The sequence below is a fragment of the Drosophila miranda genome, chromosome 3, assembly GCF_003369915.1.
Source record: "Drosophila miranda strain MSH22 chromosome 3, D.miranda_PacBio2.1, whole genome shotgun sequence".
Classification (NCBI taxonomy): domain Eukaryota; kingdom Metazoa; phylum Arthropoda; class Insecta; order Diptera; family Drosophilidae; genus Drosophila; species Drosophila miranda.
In genome coordinates, this window is record NC_046676.1 from 18929031 (window position 1) to 18950769 (window position 21739).

General features: G+C 45.0%; 4 protein-coding genes and 1 long non-coding RNA gene across 7 annotated transcripts; 3 read left to right on the top strand and 2 right to left on the bottom strand.

Annotated features, from left to right (window-relative positions):
- Positions 1-2: 2 nt before the first annotated feature.
- Positions 3-5117, top strand: LOC108158797 (aspartate aminotransferase, cytoplasmic). Its single transcript, XM_017291484.2, has 5 exons — positions 3-18; positions 183-300; positions 3532-3639; positions 3709-3782; positions 3845-5117. Exons 2-5 carry the CDS (start codon positions 192-194, stop codon positions 4799-4801), a joined length of 1248 nt encoding a protein of 415 aa, XP_017146973.1. The 5' UTR covers positions 3-18; positions 183-191; the 3' UTR covers positions 4802-5117.
- Positions 5118-6032: 915 nt separating this feature from the next.
- LOC108158801 lies at positions 6033-7869 on the bottom strand. Of its 2 annotated transcripts, none has more exons than XR_001775279.2 (3): positions 7398-7869; positions 6870-7192; positions 6033-6414 (listed from the first exon to the last, which is right to left on the bottom strand). It is a non-coding gene; the product is annotated as an uncharacterized LOC108158801 (long non-coding RNA). The 2 variants fall into 2 exon arrangements; XR_004472491.1 differs by lacking the exon at positions 6033-6414 and having other exon boundaries at positions 6430-7192; positions 7398-7590; positions 7648-7869.
- A 65-nt stretch (positions 7870-7934) lies between these two features.
- LOC108158795 (pyruvate carboxylase, mitochondrial) lies at positions 7935-17646 on the top strand. 2 transcript variants are annotated; one of them, XM_017291480.2, is made up of 8 exons: positions 7935-8244; positions 12260-12374; positions 12443-13952; positions 14492-14539; positions 15075-15472; positions 15533-15792; positions 15859-16888; positions 16961-17646. In XM_017291480.2, the coding sequence occupies exons 2-8, from the start codon at positions 12276-12278 to the stop codon at positions 17207-17209; spliced, it is 3594 nt and encodes a 1197-aa protein (XP_017146969.1). In that variant the 5' UTR covers positions 7935-8244; positions 12260-12275; the 3' UTR covers positions 17210-17646. The 2 variants fall into 2 exon arrangements, with proteins under 2 accessions (XP_017146969.1, XP_017146970.1); XM_017291481.2 differs by lacking the exons at positions 7935-8244; positions 14492-14539.
- On the bottom strand, positions 17600-20376 carry LOC108158796 (transducin beta-like protein 3). Its single transcript, XM_017291482.2, has 2 exons — positions 20268-20376; positions 17600-20211 (listed from the first exon to the last, which is right to left on the bottom strand). Exons 1-2 carry the CDS (start codon positions 20291-20293, stop codon positions 17874-17876), a joined length of 2364 nt encoding a protein of 787 aa, XP_017146971.1. The 5' UTR covers positions 20294-20376; the 3' UTR covers positions 17600-17873.
- Positions 20377-20608: 232 nt separating this feature from the next.
- On the top strand, positions 20609-21703 carry LOC108158792 (proteasome subunit alpha type-3). Its single transcript, XM_017291478.2, has 3 exons — positions 20609-20732; positions 20796-21364; positions 21426-21703. The coding sequence occupies exons 1-3, from the start codon at positions 20712-20714 to the stop codon at positions 21598-21600; spliced, it is 765 nt and encodes a 254-aa protein (XP_017146967.1). The 5' UTR covers positions 20609-20711; the 3' UTR covers positions 21601-21703.
- Positions 21704-21739: the final 36 nt, after the last annotated feature.

Consider the following 21739-nt stretch of genomic DNA (forward strand, 5'->3'; position numbering starts at 1 on the left):
GTCAGAGTCAAAGTGCAGGTGCTCAATTGGTATTATCAATCCACTCGAACAAATCGTTAGTGAAAACATCGATAGTTGTAGTCGACAGTAGTTGTTGTTGTTGTTATATTTTCCGATTATCTGGACAGCACACTCAAAATTTAATTTATTTTTATTGCCTGCTCGCTTCGTTGTTCTACAAGTTCTGCGCCATGTCTATCTACGCCAAAGTTGAAAAAGGACCCGCGATTGAGGTTTTTGCCTTGACGCAAGCATTTAAAGACGATTCCAACCAAAACAAAGTCAATCTATCAGTGGGCGGTAAGTAAATACTAATTGCTCGTGCGTATTCTGGGTCTGTCTCAGTGTTTTTAGCACTTACATACATATTTATGTATGTACGTGCATACTCGTGCATATGTGTGCAATAAAAGTATTGTGTAGGGTGTCTGTGTAGCGTACTCGCGCTTGTCCAATTTGCTATCATTTGTTAGCAGCCGCCCTGCAGCCCACCACCTCCTCCTCGCATGACTGGTTGTCCCCCCTCTGCTGGAGGTCATTTGGAAGTCACTTGGCATGTGAATTGTTTTGATTCTCTATCCTTAGGGTGGGCTGTCATGACGCGCTTACACTGCAATTCGTCTGCCACACTATTCCTTATACATTTAAGCCACATTTCTTCATTGCAACTGATTGAGAGAGTTGAGAATTGTGCTTTCTAGGATCCATCACTTTCCTTGTTTTTCTTCTCATTGACGTCAGATAGTACAGTATTTAGTTATGTACTAGCGTGCATAACCATAACGATAAGCCGCTTAGATTCGAACTTTCTTTCCATCAGCTTGGTACCACAAGCTGTTATCTCATCGTCAAGGGCAAGGCCGCTGCTGATTTGGATGGATGCCATTTCACCTTTTTTTTATATTTATGGCTGTTTTTGCCTGATCCAGCAGTTCTCAATTCTTATATTTATGGATGTTGTTGCATAATTTAAATGAAAATTCCCCCATCAAATTGTTTGCTTGTTTTTATACCCGATACTCAAAATGAGTATTGGGGTATATTAGATTTGTGGTAAAAGTGGATGTGTGTAACGTCCAGAAGGAATCGTTTCCGACCCCATAAAGTATATATATTCTTGATCAGCATCAATAGCCGAGTCGATTGAGCCCTGTCTGTCTGTCCGTCCGTCCGTCTGTCTGTCCGTCCGTCCGTCTGTCCGTCCCCTTCAGCGCCTAGTGCTCAAAGACTATAAGAGCTAGAGCAACGATGTTTTGGATCCAGACTTCTGTGATATGTCACTGCTACAAAAATATTTCAAAACTTCGCCCCGCCCACTTCCGCCCCCACAAAGGACGAAAATCTGTGGCATCCACATTTTTAAAGATACGATAAAACCAAAAACGAAGAATCGTAGAGGATGACTATATGTTCTAGAGTGTAAAATCTCAACCAGATCGTATAAATATTATAGCCAGAATCAAGAAAACAATTTCATTCTTTCTCGCTCTGTCTCTCTCTAACACACAGGTTTCATGGTCGGTTTTGCCAATTGCAAAATATGAGTTCAAGGATCTCAGAACCTATAAGAGCCAGAGCAACCAAATTTGGTATCCACACTCCTGTGATATCGGACCTTGACTGTTTCATGTCCAAATTTCGCCACACCCCCTTCCGCCCCCGCAAAGGACGAAAATCTGGGGCATCCACAAATCTCAGAGACTATTAAGGCTAGAGTAACCAAATTTGGTATCCGCACTTCTGTTAGATCTCACTATAAAACGTATATCTCAGAATTTCGCCCCACCCCCTTCCGCCCCCACAAAGGACGAAAATATGTTGCATTCACAATATTGCACATTCGAGAAAACTAAAAACGCAGAATCATAGATAATGACCATATCTATCAGATGGCTGAATCTGGATCAGATCGGATCATTTTTGTAGCCAAAAGCAAGAAATCAATTTGCAGTGGCCACGCAGCGCCCGACGACAAGCTCAGACTGATTTTCTGTCTCTCTCTTTGTCGTGTCGTTTAATATTAGCGGCGTCTGCCGGAGGAGAGCCATACTGACTAAGTATCGGGTATAAATGTAGAGTTGCGGTCTCATTTGTGGTAAAAGTGGATGTGTGTAACGTCCAGAAGGAATCGTTTCCGACCCCATAAAGTATATATATTCTTGATCAGCATCAATAGCCGAGTCGATTGAGCCCTGTCTGTCTGTCCGTCCGTCCGTCTGTCTGTCCGTCCGTCCGTCTGTCCGTCCCCTTCAGCGCCTAGTGCTCAAAGACTATAAGAGCTAGAGCAACGATGTTTTGGATCCAGACTTCTGTGATATGTCACTGCTACAAAAATATTTCAAAACTTCGCCCCGCCCACTTCCGCCCCCACAAAGGACGAAAATCTGTGGCATCCACATTTTTAAAGATACGATAAAACCAAAAACGCAGAATCGTAGAGGATGACTATATGTTCTAGAGTGTAAAATCTCAATTAGATCGTATAATTATTATAGCCAGAATCAAGAAAACAATTTCATTCTTTCTCGCTCTGTTTCATGTACGAAAATCTGGGGCATCCACAAATCTCAGAGACTATTAAGGCTAGAGTAACCAAATTCGGTATCCGCACTTCTGTTAGATCTCACTATAAAACGTATATCTCAGAATTTCGCCCCACCCCCTTCCGCCCCCACAAAGGACGAAAATATGTTGCATTCACAATATTGCACATTCGAGAAAACTAAAAACGCAGAATCATAGATAATGACCATACCTATCAGATGGCTGAATCTGGATCAGATCGGATCATTTTTGTAGCCAAAAGCAAGAAATCAATTTGCAGTGGCCACGCAGCGCCCGACGACAAGCTCAGACTGATTTTCTGTCTCTCTCTTTGTCGTGTCGTTTAATATTAGCGGCGTCTGCCGGAGGAGAGCCATACTGACTAAGTATCGGGTATAAATGTAGAGTTGCGGTCTCCGCAGCAACTCACAACGTTCCCCCTCGTTTTATTTTTTTTTGTAGAATCTTCCAAGTCAACAACCTATGGCTTATTCTCATGTTAATGAGACCTGTCCGAATCGTTGTACACATTTACATTCATAAATATGCTAGCTTGGAACCACATATACATAAAATCATTCATCAACTTTTACAATGCTGAAAGCAATAATCTATTAATAGATTTCTTCATTTATTGTTTGGTATGGCTGGTTTTACTGTTTTTTAATAATTATTATTGTTCTCTCTCGCTTTTTATCACGCGCTCCTAAAACAAACAATTCCAGCCCAATTACTTAAATTGGTTTCGAATAACCGGACGAGCTTGTTGTGGCATATGGTATAGAAAATGGCCTAGAAACAAGTGCTTTCACACTATCTGATTTCGTACAGCATTACCCCTTGATTACCCATACTAAGTCCGTTAAGATAAGATTTCAGATTGTACGAAAGTCAGCACTTTGAACAATGGATTCCCTCAAACACTTGAACAGGAACTGGTCTTACTGTTATTATTATTACTAATAAGATCTTTTATTTTGACTACAGCTTACAGGACAGATGCTGGTGTGCCTTGGGTCCTGCCTGTGGTGCGAAAAACCGAAATAGCAATCGCCAGCGATGAGTCTGTTAACCATGAGTATTTGCCGGTGACTGGTGAGTAATTAAAGGGTTTAATCCCATCTAGAGAATCAATTTGAACCACAATATCTATTTTTCTCTAAGGTCTTGAACCATTCACAAGTGCGGCAACGGAATTGGTTCTGGGTGCTGACTCCATAGCCATCAAGGAGAATCGCGTAATTTAAAAAGTCTAAATTTTCGGTTGAACTTATAATTGAAATACTCTTTTTGTTCGCAGGCTTTTGGGGTGCAGACTATATCCGGAACAGGTGCGCTGCGCGTGGCTGCCGAGTTCCTCCACACTCAGTTGAACAGAAATGAAGTCTTTTACTCGAATCCCACATGGGAGAACCATCACAAGATATTTTCCGATACTGGTTTCACCTCGTTGCACTCCTACCGCTACTGGGACCAATCCAAGCGTCAGTTGGACTTCAACGGCATGCTGGCTGATCTTGACCAGGCTCCTCCCGGAGCAGTGATCATCCTGCATGCATGCGCACACAATCCCACCGGAATTGATCCCACCCAGGAACAGTGGAAGCAAATTGCCGATCTGATGGAGCACAAGAAACTGTTCCCTCTGTTTGATTCGGCATATCAGGGCTTTGCCAGCGGTGACCCCGATCGCGATGCTTGGGCAGTGCGGTATTTCGTTTCGCGAGGCTTTGAGCTCCTAACTTGCCAATCGTTTGCAAAGAACTTTGGCCTGTATTGCGAAAGAGCTGGCAACTTGACGGTGGTGCAGCAGCACGCATCCACTAAAGCTGCAGTACACTCCCAATTGACTTTGATTATCCGCGGCATGTACTCCAACCCACCAGCCTATGGTGCTCGTATCGTGTCGGCCGTGTTGAACAACCCTGCGTTGCGTCAAGAATGGATGGACTGCATCAAGCAAATGTCGAGTCGCATCCGGGAAATGCGTTCACTGCTGCGGGACAAGCTCGTTGCACTGGGAACACCTGGAAACTGGGACCATATTGTCAATCAAATCGGCATGTTCTCGTACACGGGCCTCAATGAGAACCAAGTTCGATACCTCATCAAGGAGCACCACATCTATCTCCTAAAGACAGGTCGCATCAACATGTGTGGCCTTAACACGGGCAACATTGAATATGTGGCCAAGGCCATACATGCCGCAGTCACCGCTGGATCGAACGCTTCCTGTCCCTGTGACAACAAATTGTAATAAAATGTAACTTGGCTAATATGTAGAATGTGCACCGGATATACAATGATCCACTGAAATATGTTAACCTTAGGCATGAGAATTATTGTTGTCTGCACAATTAGCATTTAACAGCTGTCCCAACTACGAAACATTTAAACCCGGCCTTTATATACAATATGTATACTCTTTTCCCAATTTGATTATAAAATGTACACGTTTTTGCACATTTAGACATCCTATTGGTTAAACAATGTTTAGCATAATAACTACTATTTACTGACTTGTGTGTAGTACTTAGTTACAACGACAATAACATAACAAAAGTATTCAGAAAGCGCGTTTCATTTTAAGTGGAATCAACCAGGACACATTGAAACCAGCCATTCCTAACAAACTAACGTATTCTGTTGAATTAGCGGAATTTTCAACGAAGTTAATGATTTTTGTAGGACTATACAATAACTAAAAGGCGAGGCGAATGGGGCCGCAAGACTATTTACAATATATACGAATATTCATACATATCTATCCAAAAATTTTTTCGGGCTTACGGAAACTCGATATTATTGATGCTAGGTTGGTTTTAATGGCTTTAATAACAACTATCTAGTTACTTGCGCTCTTTGGCGGGAAACGGGCAATATTGTCAAAAATGTATGTCTATTTTGTCGCCAGGTGGCTCTGTTGCTATTTGTAGAGTGTAGATGTCATGTAGCATACAAAATACATAAGCTTTTAAGAAATTACATTTAACGGATATACAAAACATACAAAATTCGGAAGATTGATTTGAGATTTCTCAGTCTAATTTACCCATCGTTCACGGTGGCACCGGAACACCCAAAGAATTCAGAGAAAAGCATTGAGAAAAGAACGCAAGGAGATTATCAGCACTGATTATCTAAGACCATGGCTGGGACTTGGTCCTAAATGCATATGTAAGCTAGTTCATAATATTTCAGATATGTATAATTAATACTATCTTTGATTTATTTTACCGTCAATATCTAATTGGACTTTGTGCTTCATAAATGTTCATAGAAACTCATTTATCGCCTAGGAGGTCGATAAGTTTTTAATTAAACAATGCATGTGCTAATCCAAGAATAGGCTTACAATCCAAGGTGCAAGTCTTGGCAAATATTTTGATAATAACCTATTTACAGAATTGAAAAAAATAACTTAGCCTTGGTCCAATGATACGAAATAATAATTCAATTTTAAAACATCAGTGAAAATAAGCGGCACGTGTAGCAAGACTGCGATAATTTATTGGTAGGACAAGTCTAGACAAATACATCTTACAAAAGGAATATTTTCAAATTCCATAGTGATTACAGATCCCATTAAGACTGGGAAGTGAACCTTTAAAAGCTCTCGCCTGATATTGATAAGATATGGTATGTCTAGTAATTAGCTGTGACTGGCACAACATATTGTTAAATTCGCTTGATAGCGAAGATTAGCTGTACTATAAAAGGTTTCCATAGCTTTCAGATGGAGGCGTGGCAGTTCTTATCAACATCTATGTACTACTATATAGTATAAAGAGTGTCTGGCACTTACCAACAATCCCAATATGTTTTTCGATTCCTCTCACGTACAATCCACAATCTAATCTATGGGACTGTCTGTTGAAAGCAAGCCGATTTTTTGTATTAGTATTACATAGAAACATACTAAAGCAAATTATGGACTAAACAACTGCCCATCCAAACAAACATCTTATAGTAGTATGTAAATATGTATTCCTCTTTAATACGCAACATGCCTCTTGTTGGGTCTCTTGTTGGTCTATCTACATATAGATAACGCGCCCCCTGTTATTGCCGTGATATAAAAATACAAATCTAAAAGACTCTGATACATGTGTATGTATGTGCATGTATACATATTTGTAAATATATAGTTTTTGAGAGCGAGAGCCAATCATAAAGTCCAGCTGATAGCGACGATAACAGAGAGCGCAATCGTCAGGTCGGCAACGATGAGAGCTCTCAGCCCGAATCAGTGCCCGAATCTCCATTCCATCCCGCCACATTAATTTTGAGTCGTACGATTCCCCCCGATATAGAACTAGACTCACCGGCTGTTAATATAATAAGCTTCAGCTTCGTTAACATCGCCGGACTGCACACGCGCCGAGTTCAAATGGGTGAAGCACTCTAGTCGCCTCCACAACACAAAACAAAAAGAACAACAACAGCTCTATCAATCGTCTTGCGATTTAAAAGTTTCCATAACATCGAACTGATATGTATGGGTGGGAGACGTCACTAATGATGCGATGCTCAATGGTTTCTGGTTTTTGTTGGATTGCGACCCATGTATTTGGAAATAGTTCTAGAGAGGGTTGATCAGGAACATAATAATAGATCCCGGAGAGCAATTCATCTACCCTGCAGGGCCCTGTGAGAATGGTTGAGAAAGTATATTGGTTATAAATTGCAAATAAACAGTTTTTTCTGGATTAGGCACATGTCTGCTCTGCCAAGAGAGCTTTTGCTTGAGCTAAAGCCAGAATTGACAGAGTCCAACGTCTAGAAGCACCGTGAATATAATTTCCCACTTATGTGTGTTAGTGGAGCATGAAGAAATGGAATAAACCACTCACCACTTACGACTGATAAAGAACGGCAGACTGGAGTAAATACTGGAATGTCTGCTCCGTGAGCCTCTCTCTCACATCGGCCAGCTTCTTTGGATTCGGCCTAGCTTTGGGGGCTGGTGAGAACAGCTGTGACGCTCCCTCCACCGCCAATGGTGGCCGGCATCCGGTGACAACAACACAAACCAAAAATTGGACGCTAGGACAAAGTTCAGAATTTGTTTTTGTGTCTATGGTGAAGAACAAATTTCATTACCGGTTAGGAGCACAAGCGCAGGCACAGAGGCAGAGCCGATGAGAGGCGCCGTGATTGGGAGAGGCAGAGAAGATAAGCAGGCACCAACCCCACAACTTGGTATAATTATTTAAGGTAGAGCCGGCTCACCTTGTGGTAGCCTATGCAGTCTGCTTAGGTCCCTCGCAGAGCGGAATGTCTATAGACTCTATACCCATCATATTTATACCATGTCCGCAATGTCGAAGCTGCGAGACTGCTGCTTTCAAGTTTTGGCGAGCTCAACCGGCCCGTTGAGTTGGTCGTGCAACTTTGACGTGAGCGGTTCGCCGAGTGAAATAAAGCAAACAGCACGCCGTTGTAAAGTGCAGTGAACAAAATTCGACTTCGCGGTGTTCTACCTACCCAAAAAAAAAAAATAAGAGGAAGAGTGTACAAAACACATATAGGAACCGTGTGCATTTGTGTCCCCAGAACTTCGATTGAAAGGCTGTCCCACAGATTTCAATTGTTTTGAGTGCTGAAACGGCGATTTTTTGACAGTCGCACTCCCCTTTGGAGTCCCTTTGGATAACAAGGATAAGCGCAGGGCGCTTTTTGTGCATTTTTTTTGGAAACGTAAGTCAAAGGTCACCGGCCCCAATCGTATTGCCAGACAGACAGACACCTGCCCACGCAGGAGTGCGCCGCCACAAGGATGTGCTTGTCGATATGGATTTCACTTTTTGATTGTAATCGATCTCATTTAATTGCATAATTTCCGCTCAATTTTCTTTTTCGCTCGGCCTCGTCCCTTCTCCCTTCCGGCTCTCGCCACCATCTGCTGCAATTTACATCAGAGCCCTCTGCTCTCCCTTCCTCTCTGGCAGACATGTGTTAATTACATTTTATTCTATTCCATACACACACGCACACAGTCCCAATCACTGCGATAGAGACAGAGATAGAGAAAGAGTGAGAGAGGGGCACACGCAGCCGCTGGCTGTGTTTTATTTTTGTCCTCTTTTTACTTTCTGCCCAATATTTATGACCTTCTTATGGTTTCGCTATTGAGTCGAAACGTGTTTGACAAACAGACAGACAGACATAGGCAAATGTATAATATAATACATTTATATACACAGACATGCTTCCGTTCGAATGTGCAATTAAGAATGGGGATATACAGTGAGAGATCTGTGGAGTGGACACCCACAAATCCAATTGGGTTTCATTTGCCTTCCTTGGCAGGGCATCAAGTGTGGACTGAAAGCTGGACCCGGGACCAGTCAATGTCAAAGCTAGTCTATCAGCTAGGCTAATCGACTTGATAAGGTCCAGACTGTTAGCGTAACCAAATAAAAAAGCTTTCCAGTGTTACATTCTAAAAAACTAAAAGTGCGGCATGGGACTGAGACTAAATGTAATCGATGGGCGGAAGTACTCACTATTCCGGCTGGCTCATCCATTTATGCGCAATTATTGTCACGGCTCCGCCATATTTTGCGGAAAATCAATGCCCGGCCCACATTCAAAACGACTTTGACCTTAGCGGACTGTCGTTCAAGATCGTATGTTCAAACAGCAAAAAAAAACAACAAAAATTAGCACGCACGTTTGATAAGTAAAAGTGGGGGGAACAAAAGCAAATCGTTTGAGTGGCAGTGGCCCCTTCTAATATTATTATTATTTTTATTATTATTATACGATGCACATACATAGTTTGTTGTATTATCATTATATTATTACATAATCGTGTGATGACCGTGCCTGGGCAGGCGAGTAAACACATTCGGGAGCTCGGGTATGGAGTGGTTTGCCATGTCAACAGCGTTTTCGTAAAATTGCTTGAAATTGGTCTCGCCCAGGGATTGTCGCACCACGCGAGCACACGCACACCCAGTCGATGGCGATGTACACTTGGCAAACAGAAGCAACAGGATAATTGAAACTGTCTGTAAACATTGTCAAAAGTTAAACAGAAAATTTACAGAAACAAGGGAAACGGGATACGAAATCAATTACAGTGAAAGTGATCCGCCAAAGGAAGCTTTCACTGTACTCTGATTTGTATTTTTTCACGTCAATTTATTGGGCAAGCATTTATTTCTGATGATAAAATTCTTTTAAGCTCGAGTATTCAAAGGAATATTTAGGAGCTTCTTAGCTTCTTCAATTGCAGAACAAACAAATTTGAAGCACAAAGAAATGCATATATATATATATATATTTTATAACGGATCGATTTTTAGACTCCTTATCGCACTTCCTTTAAGTTATTGAAAGTCAAAGCGAAAGAGCTTCCGATTATACGAGTACCTTCCTCATAGCCTTAACGATAAAAAAAATCCCTGAGATAAGACGAACGATTTACCTTTTGGCTTTATAAGTAAGACTATATAGATATTGAAAGGTTGAAGTGATTGAGCTCTATAAAATTACAGCCTCAATAAGAGATAAGAGCCGATAAGAGAGGAAAGGTACCTGGATACCTGCCCTAACTCGACTTCTATCTCGATCCGTCTTCCATATGTTCGTGTCAGTCGTTAAATATCGCACTATATCACTGCCACGCAATCCTAGACAATGTTATATAGACATCGTTATATAAGAAGCATTGCATTGATAAGGAAGCATTTCATACTTGCAAAACACATGAAGCAACATATTTTTTTCATTCAAAATTTATTATAGTACAGTAATAATAAAAACGGCAGTCGAGTCGAGTCGAGGCTGTTCTGTTCTACCAAGCACAAGGTGACATTGAGGCTTATCTGGTGATTCGATTTTAGTTTTCCGAATAGTGTTTGGAGTGAGTATTTGATTGATAGTTATAGGTGGCCGAAATACTAGAACTGGGTGGAATTTTTTTGGTTGTTAATTATATAATCGTGCATTAGCTCTGTATGAAGGAACGAAATTAGCAAATTATATTGATGTTAACAGACGAAATTAAATTAGAGCTGTCGATCGAGATCGGATCACGTCCATCATGACTATTTATAGGGTGCCCCCAGGAGTGCACTCCCACTGGGAATGATAAAATGGATGGCCAGACCTCCGATGTGTTAATAAAGAAGTCTTATCATCCGCTCATTATCTGCACCTGTGTCGCCTCATGTGTAGGCAAACAGTCAATACATGTGTCAACAGTGGTTCTAGATAATCTATGGACCCCTGGTGCTCCCACTCGATATTCCCCCCATAGTGAGTCTCTCGGGAGAGGCATGGGGTTCACGTGCGGGCACAGTCCGCCCCATGGAGGAAAATATATTTTTGTTTGGCCAAATATAAAGTGGAACTTTATCAGAGCACATTGTGCCTAATCCCATTTCGCTAAAATCACCCGATCACTTGGTCCAGTTCCAAATGCACTTCAAAGTACATAAATATATATATGTATTTTGGCGACCCACACGGGGCCCACTTTCTGTTTGACGCAGACGAGCCCCCATGATATACTTGAAGAATCGGAGCACAAGAGGAAGAGATAGTGAGAAAGAGAGAGAGGTAGACAGACAGAGTACAGACAGGGTCTGCTATTTGAACTTGTTCGGGGCCTGAATCTGAAATGCAAAAAAAAAACGTGTGTTTGCCGTCTGGCCAGCAGCAGCAAAGCCGGTCACTGACGCACCCCTGTGCCCCCCTTCCCGTCGGTCTACAAAAACCCATATAAATCGTTGATAATGAGCAAAACAAGCTTTTAGCTAAAAGTTAATGGAAAAAGAAAAGCAAAAATAAAAATGTTACGAGGCATGTGCGAACGCACTGGGGATACTCTTTAGAAGAACTGCCAGACGTTCCCTTGATTCGTTTTTATTTGGGTTTATTTTTATACTCTATGCTAATTTGTATTCGCCATATGTGTAAATATATAATACAAATGTTAAACCATTAATGGAATTTATTAATATGTGAGATTCAAGTGTAAATATCACGACTGTAATATACCCTGGGATCTTGCTACAGAAGTAGAGGAATTTGATTTCAACTAACAGTATGACTCGTGGGGCAGAGCCACACCCATATACCCCTTAGGTATTGAGTGTATATTAAATATTGACACATGTATTAGCACAATATGTCCACTATAGTACGCAATAGAAAAAAAATAGGCATTTTCGATGTATCAATTAGGGAAATTCACGGCACATCATAGTTTGGGAGCTGTTCACTCGATTCTACCCAGACAATCGAGTTAACATATTCAAGATTGTCATTCCAGTTGTTAGAACTCGCTTTGGATTTTGCTCACGTGAGTCAATCCACTTATTGCTGGGGCTTAGTGCGCCGAAAGCTCGTTATTTATATGGAATAATACTTGGAAATCACACAATCGGCGAACTTTGAGCCGAAGATTAGGCTGGAGCTGGAGCTTGAGCAAACATACAAACATTCGTAGATCAGAAGGAATGAGAACAGTTTGAATTGAAACAATTTTAGGCGAGACCTTCCTTCCCTTGTGGCATGTTGTTTGTTCGCGCATTCGAAAGTAAAGTCGATAACCTTAAGGCATTTGGAAATCGAGCACAACTCGAAATCAGCTTATTAGCAGATAATTGAAGCACCGAATGCAATCTCTCGATCGTAAAATACAACAGACTGCGAGTATTATACATATGTGAAAAACATTATTTTCCTCTCGCCCCTGCAGCAACGCTCGGATCATCATGTTCATACCAGTGGCCCAGTCCGCCTTCAAAGCGCTGCGCAGTGCGCAGCCGCGCGTGCGCCTCTACTTCGTCAGCAAGAATGCCTACTCGAGTCAGGTGAGTGGATGGAGGTCCCCGAGGGTCGCAGGTCCCCATGAATCACCGATATTATGTGTCCCCACCAGGTGGAGTACAAGCCCATTCGATCGGTGCTGGTGGCCAATCGGGGGGAGATTGCCATTCGCGTGTTCCGCGCCTGCACAGAGCTGGGCATCAAGTCGGTGGCCGTGTACTCGGAGCAGGACAAGATGCACATGCATCGCCAGAAGGCGGACGAGTCCTACCTGGTTGGCAAGGGTCTGCCCCCGGTGGAGGCCTACCTCAACATTCCAGAGATCATTCGGGTGTGCAAGGAGAACGACGTGGATGCCGTGCATCCCGGCTACGGCTTCCTCTCCGAGCGCAGCGACTTTGCCCAGGCCGTGATCGATGCTGGCCTTCGGTTCATCGGCCCCTCGCCCAAGGTTGTCCAGAACATGGGCGACAAGGTGGCGGCTCGTGTGGCGGCCATCGAGGCCGGTGTGCCCATTGTGCCCGGCACAGATGGTCCCGTAACCACCAAGGAGGAGGCCCTCGAGTTCTGTAAGATGCACGGACTACCAGTCATCTTCAAGGCGGCATACGGCGGCGGCGGACGCGGCATGCGAGTGGTGCGCAAGATGGAGGAGGTCGAGGAGAGTTTCCAGCGCGCCAGCTCAGAGGCCAAGGCAGCCTTCGGAAACGGCGCCATGTTCATTGAGAAATTCATCGAGCGTCCGCGTCACATCGAGGTCCAGTTGCTGGGCGACAAGGCAGGTAATGTGGTGCACCTGTACGAGCGAGACTGCTCGGTGCAGCGTCGCCACCAGAAGGTTGTGGAAATCGCTCCGGCTCCCCGCCTGCCCATCGAGCTACGTGACCAGATGACAGAAGCTGCCGTGCGGCTGGCCCGTCACGTGGGCTACGAGAACGCAGGCACTGTGGAGTTCCTGTGCGACGAGTCAGGAAACTTCTACTTCATTGAGGTGAACGCCCGCCTTCAGGTGGAGCACACGGTCACAGAGGAGATCACCGGCATCGATCTGGTACAGTCGCAGATCCGCATTGCCGAGGGCATGACTCTTCCAGAGCTCGGCTACACCCAGGAGAATATTCAGCCCCGCGGCTATGCCATCCAGTGCCGTGTCACAACAGAGGATCCCGCCAACGATTTCCAGCCCAACACGGGACGCCTGGAGGTGTTCCGATCGGGCGAGGGAATGGGCATTCGTCTGGACAGTGCCTCGGCCTATGCCGGCGCCATCATCTCCCCGTACTACGACTCCCTGCTGGTCAAGGTGATCGCGCATGCAGGCGATCTGCAGAGTTCCGCCGCAAAAATGAACCGTGCCCTGCGCGAGTTCCGCATTCGTGGTGTCAAGACGAACATACCCTTCCTTTTGAACGTGCTGGAGAACCAGAAGTTCCTGAACGGCGTCTTGGACACCTACTTCATTGACGAGCATCCGCAGCTCTTCAAGTTCCGTCCCACCCAGAATCGTGCCCAGAAATTACTCAACTACTTGGGCGAAGTGCTGGTCAACGGTCCACAGACCCCACTGGCCACCACCCTGAAGCCCGCCGAGGTCAGTCCTCATGTGCCCGCCATTCCACTGGGTAAGTTCTAGCCTGATCTGTTCTAGAAGACCCTTCGGTCCATTGCATGTGCTTTATACGGGTTCACGCTTGCTTTTGTGGCTACCAAAGGGAATCAAAGTCTGAAGGAGGGGCTTCTATGCGATGCATTTAATGCAAATTAAATGCAACATGTACAAGTCCCTCAATTGATCTTCAATTTCAATGAAAGGAAAATTACTTCGAATTGATTCATTTTACGTATCCTCTTGTGACAATTTTGTTTGCTTCTCCTACTATATGCTTTAATCAAATTTTATGCTTTTACTCTTTCAAAATACTGCATTGCAATTTTTGTGTTACATCTGTTATTAATCTACCAAATATTGAATCGTACGCAATGCAATCGTAATCGCAATCCAAACAATTGGGGGAAAAAAACAACCAACAAATATCACACACCTCCAATATCTCAACAACAATGATTCAATACGCACAACAAAAAACACGATATGATATGCCCCACACGTCCATAAACGAAACGTTCTCATGATCCTCCTCATACACCAACCCAACCGAAGACTTGTCGCCGGAGGCACTAGAACGTGAAGAGCGTGGCGAGGCCAAAGGTATGTCTATGCTGATGTTACCCTTAAATATACGGAACATCCAAAAACATTCATCATGGCAGTGGGTTTTCATCAGAAAGTATTCAAGCTGTTGGTATTGTTATTCTATCATAGTATCACATTAAATGTTTGGTCTTCATAGCTTTATGTTTTCTTTTTTTTTCGCATCCAGTTAATTGTTTTATTATCGCTTCTGGGATAATATATGTATTCCATTCACAACACATTAATTAGAAAAGTAATCTTTGAAATATATTAATGAATACCAGTTGCTTTATTTTAAAAGCTTAAATGCAAATTTTAATTCGATTTAAATACATTTTTTTATGGTTCAGCTAAAGATGTAATTGTTATGGAAACATTGTTTGTCTGAGCTTATTCCAAAATTTAATTTAATCGCTCTTTTGTGTAGCCTTAATCTAAAGCCATCGAAATATTTAAACATATTAATACTCACATCTCGATGAAGGGAATATGCGACCATATCGTTTTGGAAGTGTGATCCTTTGACTAATGTTTTGAGTCTCTTGCACAGTTACGGAGCCACCTTGCGGTCTACGCGATATTCTGGTACGCCAGGGTCCCGAGGCCTTTGCCAAGGAGGTTCGCTCCCGCAAGAACCTGATGCTGATGGACACCACCTTCCGCGATGCCCACCAGTCGCTGCTGGCCACGCGTGTACGCTCGCACGATCTCCTGAAGATCTCGCCCTATGTGGCCCATAAGTTCAACAATCTCTATGCGCTGGAGAACTGGGGCGGCGCCACCTTCGATGTGGCCCTGCGCTTCCTGCACGAGTGCCCCTGGGAGCGTTTGGAGGAGATGCGCAAGCGCATCCCGAACATTCCATTCCAGATGCTGTTGCGCGGAGCCAATGCCGTTGGCTACACCAGCTATCCGGACAACGTGGTTTACAAATTCTGTGAACTGGCGGTAAGCATCTAAATCCTCCCTCATTCATATGTGCCTAATTCCTCTGTGTCTGTCGCGCAGGTTCAAACCGGCATGGACATCTTCAGAGTGTTCGACTCCCTCAACTATCTGCCCAACTTGATCCTAGGCATGGAGGCGGCCGGCAAGGCTGGCGGCGTGGTCGAGGCAGCCATCTCCTACACCGGCGATGTGAGCGACCCCAAGCGCACCAAGTACGATCTCAAGTACTACACCAATCTGGCCGACGAGCTCGTCAAGGCTGGCACCCATGTGCTCTGCATCAAGGATATGGCGGGTCTTCTGAAGCCCGAGGCGGCTACGTAAGTCGAGGAAACTGCCCGAGACTTGTGTGAACCCACAGCACTTCTGACGTCTTTCCATTGCAGACTGCTCATCACCGCCATTCGTGACAAGCATCCCGATATTCCAATCCACATCCACACCCACGACACCTCCGGAGCTGGAGTGGCGTCTATGCTGGCCTGTGCGCAGGCTGGCGCTGATGTGGTTGATGTGGCCGTTGACTCGATGAGCGGCATGACCTCTCAGCCGAGCATGGGAGCAGTGGTTGCCTCGCTGCAGGGCACGCCTCTGGACACAGGGGTGGATCTGCGCGTTGTGTCGGAGTACTCGGCATACTGGGAGCAGACCCGCACCCTGTACGCTCCCTTTGAGTGCACCACGACCATGCGGTCGGGCAATGCAGATGTGTACCTGAACGAGATCCCCGGCGGTCAGTACACCAACCTGCAATTCCAGGCCTTCTCTCTGGGTCTGGGCGACTTCTTCGAGGATGTGAAGAAGGCGTACCGCGAGGCGAATTTGCTATTGGGTGACATTATCAAGGTCACTCCCTCGTCCAAGGTGGTGGGTGACTTGGCCCAGTTTATGGTTCAGAACAACCTTACTGCCGACCAGGTGCTGGAGAAGGCTGAGGAGCTTTCGTTCCCCAAGTCCGTGGTGGAGTTCTTGCAGGGACACATTGGCATTCCCCATGGTGGATTCCCCGAACCGCTGCGCTCCCGCGTTCTCAAGGATATGCCACGCATCGAGGGACGTCCGGGCGCCGCACTTGAACCTCTGGACTTTGACAAGCTGAAGCAGGATTTGAAGGAATCTCATCCCAATATCACCGACCGCGACGTCATGTCGTCGGCCCTCTATCCCCAGGTGACCAACGAGTACCTGTTCTTCCGCGAGAAGTTTGGACCCGTCGACAAGCTGGACACGCGCATCTTCCTCACCGGACCCAAGGTGGGCGAGGAGTTCGAGGTGACGCTGGAGCGCGGCAAGACGTTGAGTCTGAAGGCCATGGCCATGGCCGCCGATCTGAAGCCCAATGGAGATCGCGAGGTCTTCTTCGAGATGAACGGCCAACTGCGCACAGTTCACATTCTCGACAAAGAGGCTGTCAAGGTGAGTGAAGACTCCAATTTACGATGGAAAATTACTAACACTCCCTCTAATTTTTGTGAATGCTTCCTTCAGGAAATCCACGTTCATCCCAAGGCCAACAAGGCGGTCAAGAGCGAGGTGGGAGCCCCCATGCCCGGCACTGTCATTGACATTCGCGTCGCTGTCGGCGATAAGGTGGAGAAGGGTCAACCCCTAGTTGTACTCTCGGCCATGAAGATGGAGATGGTAGTCCAGGCACCACAGGCGGGCGTTGTCAAGAAACTGGAGATCGCAAACGGCATGAAACTCGAGGGCGATGATCTGCTCATGATCATCGAGTAAACACCTCATCCCGCCCAAGCCTTAGGGCTTACAATGTCTATTGTCCATGCTGCCAGCGCACACCTATTGTAACATTAAGTTGAACAGTGTTAATCTTAGGGATTGTCGTCAGTTGCCACCAAACCACCTATAGCCCTGACTGTGCATCTACTTTTTTTTTTTATATATGTATCTGTATCTGTAGCTGAGAAACTAGTTAGGGACCACAGGCGCTCGATGTGTGTGTTCTATGTATATTTATGATAGTTCTTGGAACCGTCACGACCTTCATGTTTTGATACCCCGCCACACACACTTCTAAGTACCGTTAAAATTAAACTTGTACGATTTTTGAATTTAAGATTTGCGAAAACTGTCAAAATTCACCTCCTCCAATACATACGTAAGTGGTTATAAATGTCAATATCTATATTGAAATAAATGTTAAACAAATATGATTTGTTTGGGTCTCGTTCGTGTAAATATTGCTACTGCAACTGGTTGCTTATAATTAATTAAACAGAACTGATTACCAACTAACTTATGGCTACGGTGTTTCCGTATGCAATTTACAGAACATCATACAAAATTTTCTAGAATCTAATAACAGATTGCAGAGAAGAAAGAATAGGACTCCGCCTGAATAAAAAGGGTTTATACTACAATTTCCAGCTTACTACACGCTCTACATGCACTTTACAATAAATTCCAGAAAAGCCAGCTCCTTGTTCATTTCAGTGACCCTTTTGAAATGCCTCTGTACGTAGGGAGTGAGAACCTCTACCATGTTGCCGTTGTTGTAGAATCGTGCCTTAGGATCCAGCAGAGCATCTCCAATTAAGTGCTTGAGGATTACATTGCCAGCGTGCGAGTTTCGCGAGTTTGTGGTCCAGGCCTTAACGTGCTGTAGCAGCGCCACGCGCTGGTCCACATTTAGTTGATCCACCAGTTGACGGAGGCCGGCTTCATCACGCTCTCGCACAAAGTGGATTATTATGTCGAAGGTTGTTTTAGGTTTGTTCAAGTTCAGCGCCAGGACAAAGGCCTTATGCAGCTGCTTCTGTGCATGGAGGAGGGAGTGCAGGGTCTGCTCCTGCTCCAGGATCTCCTGACGCTTATCGAGAGCCTCGTTGCGCGTGGCCTGCGTTACATCGCCAAAGCGTATCAGCTTGGAGTCTGCTCCCCCTGTGTAGAAGAAGCGATTACTTCTACCAGAGACCGCTAAGGCCCAGACACGATCGTTATGCTCGTCGAGGGACTGGAGGCAAGTATTGGTCTTGATGTTCCACAGCTTGAGGAGGCCATCCGAGGCGGCAGAGATGATAAACTTTCCGTGGTCCAGGAACTCTGCTCTTAGAATTGTACACTCTTGATCAAAGCGTTTAATGCAAGTAAAATTGCTGATCGACCAGAGGCGGAGCGTGCAGTCGGAGGACGACGTGAGCACAACCTGATCGACTGGAGAGAAGCGCACACTCCACACACCGCGCGTGTGGCCACGTAGCACTCCCAGCAACGAATTGGAGTCTGCCATCCAAAGCTTGGCCGTCTTGTCCTGCGAGGCGGTAGCCAAGATTTTGTTGTTCACTGCATAGGCAACACAATTGACCTCCTTGTCATGGGCCAGCGCTGAATATCGCAGGTTGAATGTGTAAGAGTTGCGCTCCTGCTTATCCCTGGTCAAGTTCCAGACTTTCATGCTCCCGTCTTGGCACACAGAGGCAAAACCCGTGGCTCCATTGTGGGTCATAGCCACACATCCGATTGTAGATGTATGGCAGTTTGTTTGCTGCGTTAGACCTTCCAATGAGCAGGCCTTCTCATGCTCGAGCTTCCACAGTCGAATGCTACAATCTTTGCCCACAGAAATGAGCAGATTGTGAGAGGCCGCCAAAGCCATGACTGTGTCGGAATGTCCGACAATCAGTTTGCAGTTCATATCGTTCTCCGTATCGTATAGTTTAAAGTGTTTGCTGTTAGTGGCCACGGCCAAGTAGCGGTCGTTGTCTCCCAAGAAGCACATATCCAGAATCTCATCGTTGTAGCCGACCAAGTGCTTAATGGGTTCAATACTGGAGCCATCATAGACGATTATATTCTGTTCTGTGGTGACCAAAGCCAATTGTTTGAGGTCGCTACAATGTAGCAGACGACTGATTTGAAAGTCCGACTGTGTCAAAAGGTTCTTTATCTTCCAGGATTCGGCATCCACCTGCTGCAGATTTCCTGTTCCGCTGGCCACAATTATCTCCCTGCCCTCGTTTGTGTATACGACTCCCTCCAGCTCATCAAACAGTGGCAGTACTTTCAACTGCTTGCTTTCCACCTGATCTGTTAGCTTCCAAACAATCAAAACCTTATCTCGGCTTACAGTAGCTAGCTCATTGCAGTCTGCTTCGTTGCTCTTGAAGCTCAGACCGGTCACCTGCGAAAGATGGCCTCGCATTTTGTGTAGCAGCGTCTTCGACTGATAATTCCAGCAGTAAATCGTGTTATCCGAACCCACAGCATAGATCTCACGTCGCAAGACATTGGGATGGAAGCGCAGGAGCCAGCATGGACCAGGAAAGTCTTTCAGAGCACACAGGCAGCTGTTGTTGGCGAAATCCCACAGTCTCAATGTTGCATCCGCTCCACCGCTTGTGCATACAAGCCTTCCGCAGGGACTAAACTCGATTTTGATGACTGGCCCCTTGTGTTGGGCCTTCCACAGCTTTACAAGCTTACAGGTGGTCAGTAGCCAAAGGCGCAGCAGTCCACTGCGATGGGCAGTTACCAAGTGCTCGTGCGACAGGGCAAAGCAGGTGATGGCATCCTCCTCCACGTCGATGTCTTCCAAGTTGGCCGGCTTTTTGTTCTCTGCAGGCGTCGAGCCAACCCCGAAGCTCTGCAAGATTTGCGAGGTCTGGACGTCGACTTGGTTGACACTGACACCGTTCAGGCAATAGAAGTGCTGGCCATCCGAGCTCCACGCAATGTCGCCGCCGCCATAGAAGTTTGTGTACTGGGCCTCCGCTGCGTAGCTAAACCATACATTTATCGGTTATTTTTGTACACATTTATTAAAATATTCTCTCACCTTTTTTCACAAATATTCGCCAACATGTTTCTCGTTGTTTATAAATAAAACCGCGTGCGCGCTGAATGCTAGGCAAAAGTAGAGCTGGAGACCAAAACATCGCTTAAACATCGATATTTTTTCAATTTTTTGCTTGAGATAAGCCCATTTTGGGTATGAAATGAATATAATAAAAATTGTTTGTTAAAAACAGAGCAAAATGATTTCAGAAATATTATTTTGGTAAAAAACAACTTTGTAATCTTTCTTAAAACTAAAAAATGTGATTTGTAATTATAAACGCTTTTAAAGTTTATCTAATGTAATCTAAAAACATCGATGCCTGCAGTGTATACCGATGAAATCGATGTTTCTCCGCTCTAGGCAAAAGGCGTCAAATCATTCTCCAAGTTCTATTAAAACAAATTTTTCGCGAAATAAACATTTACAATTTAAATCACAGCCATGAGTACAATTGGAACTGGTGTAAGTAGAAGATAATAATGTTTGAGACTGGGCGGATCCTATTTGTACGCATTTGTATTGCAGTATGACTTGTCGGCATCGCAGTTTTCGCCGGACGGTCGCGTTTTCCAAATCGACTATGCTTCCAAAGCCGTGGAGAAAAGTGGCACAGTTATTGGAATTCGTGGCAAGGACTGCGTTATTCTTGCCGTTGAGAAAATAATAACCAGCAAATTATATGAGCCCGATGCCGCGGGACGCATTTTCATTGTTGAGAAGAACATTGGCATGGCCGTGGCTGGTCTGGTGGCCGACGGCAACTATGTGGCTGATATTGCCCGCCAGGAGGCAGCAAATTACCGTCAGCAGTTTGAGCAAGTGATTCCTTTGAAGCACCTGTGCGACCGCGTGTCGGCCTACGTCCATGCCTACACTTTGTACAGCGCAGTCCGCCCCTTTGGACTGTCTATTATCCTGGCCTCGTGGGATGAAAATGATGGACCCCAACTCTACAAAATTGAGCCATCCGGCTCGTACTTTGGGTACTTTGCCTGCGCCAGTGGAAAGGCCAAGCAACAGGCCAAGACTGAGATGGAAAAGTCCCGATTTGTCGATTTGAACACTGAGGAACTAGTTAAAAAGGCTGGTGAAATGTAAGTACTTGTTAGTTTCCTTTAACGTTTAGCTCAATATTGACTGCTCTTGAAATTTCAGAATTTACCGCGTTCATGATGAGCTCAAGGACAAGGAATTCCGTTTCGAAATGGGTATCGTGGGCAGTGACACCCAGGGTATTTATCAAATCAATCCCGCGGTATTGACTGAGTTAGCCATAAAAGCCGGAGAAAATGCTAATGAGGAAGATGACAGCGGTGATGAGGCGCATTAATTTTTGTATGGCAGTGAATCTAATTCTGGGCCCAAAAATGTAACATTAATTTTATATTTTCTATTCGCCTAATGAATACATACATATATGTGGGTTAAAACGAGCCTTTTTGTAAACTAGTTTCAGTGTAGTTTAGTTT

Bases quoted from the DNA above. Each gene is read 5' to 3' on its own strand.
- LOC108158797 (XM_017291484.2), top strand. From the start codon at position 192: ATGTCTATCTACGCCAAAGTTGAAAAAGGACCCGCGATTGAGGTTTTT. The intron at 301-3,531 runs GTAAGTAAATAC...TTTTGACTACAG, and splicing joins AGTCAATCTATCAGTGGGCG to CTTACAGGACAGATGCTGGT. The intron at 3,640-3,708 runs GTGAGTAATTAA...TTTTTCTCTAAG, and splicing joins TGAGTATTTGCCGGTGACTG to GTCTTGAACCATTCACAAGT.
- LOC108158795 (XM_017291480.2), top strand. From the start codon at position 12,276: ATGTTCATACCAGTGGCCCAGTCCGCCTTCAAAGCGCTGCGCAGTGCG. The intron at 14,540-15,074 runs GTATGTCTATGC...TCTCTTGCACAG, and splicing joins AGAGCGTGGCGAGGCCAAAG to TTACGGAGCCACCTTGCGGT. The intron at 15,473-15,532 runs GTAAGCATCTAA...TCTGTCGCGCAG, and splicing joins ACAAATTCTGTGAACTGGCG to GTTCAAACCGGCATGGACAT.
- LOC108158796 (XM_017291482.2), bottom strand. From the start codon at position 20,293: ATGTTGGCGAATATTTGTGAAAAAAG. The intron at 20,212-20,267 runs GTGAGAGAATAT...TGTATGGTTTAG, and splicing joins GCGAATATTTGTGAAAAAAG to CTACGCAGCGGAGGCCCAGT.
- LOC108158792 (XM_017291478.2), top strand. From the start codon at position 20,712: ATGAGTACAATTGGAACTGGT. The intron at 20,733-20,795 runs GTAAGTAGAAGA...TTTGTATTGCAG, and splicing joins TGAGTACAATTGGAACTGGT to TATGACTTGTCGGCATCGCA. The intron at 21,365-21,425 runs GTAAGTACTTGT...TTGAAATTTCAG, and splicing joins GTTAAAAAGGCTGGTGAAAT to AATTTACCGCGTTCATGATG.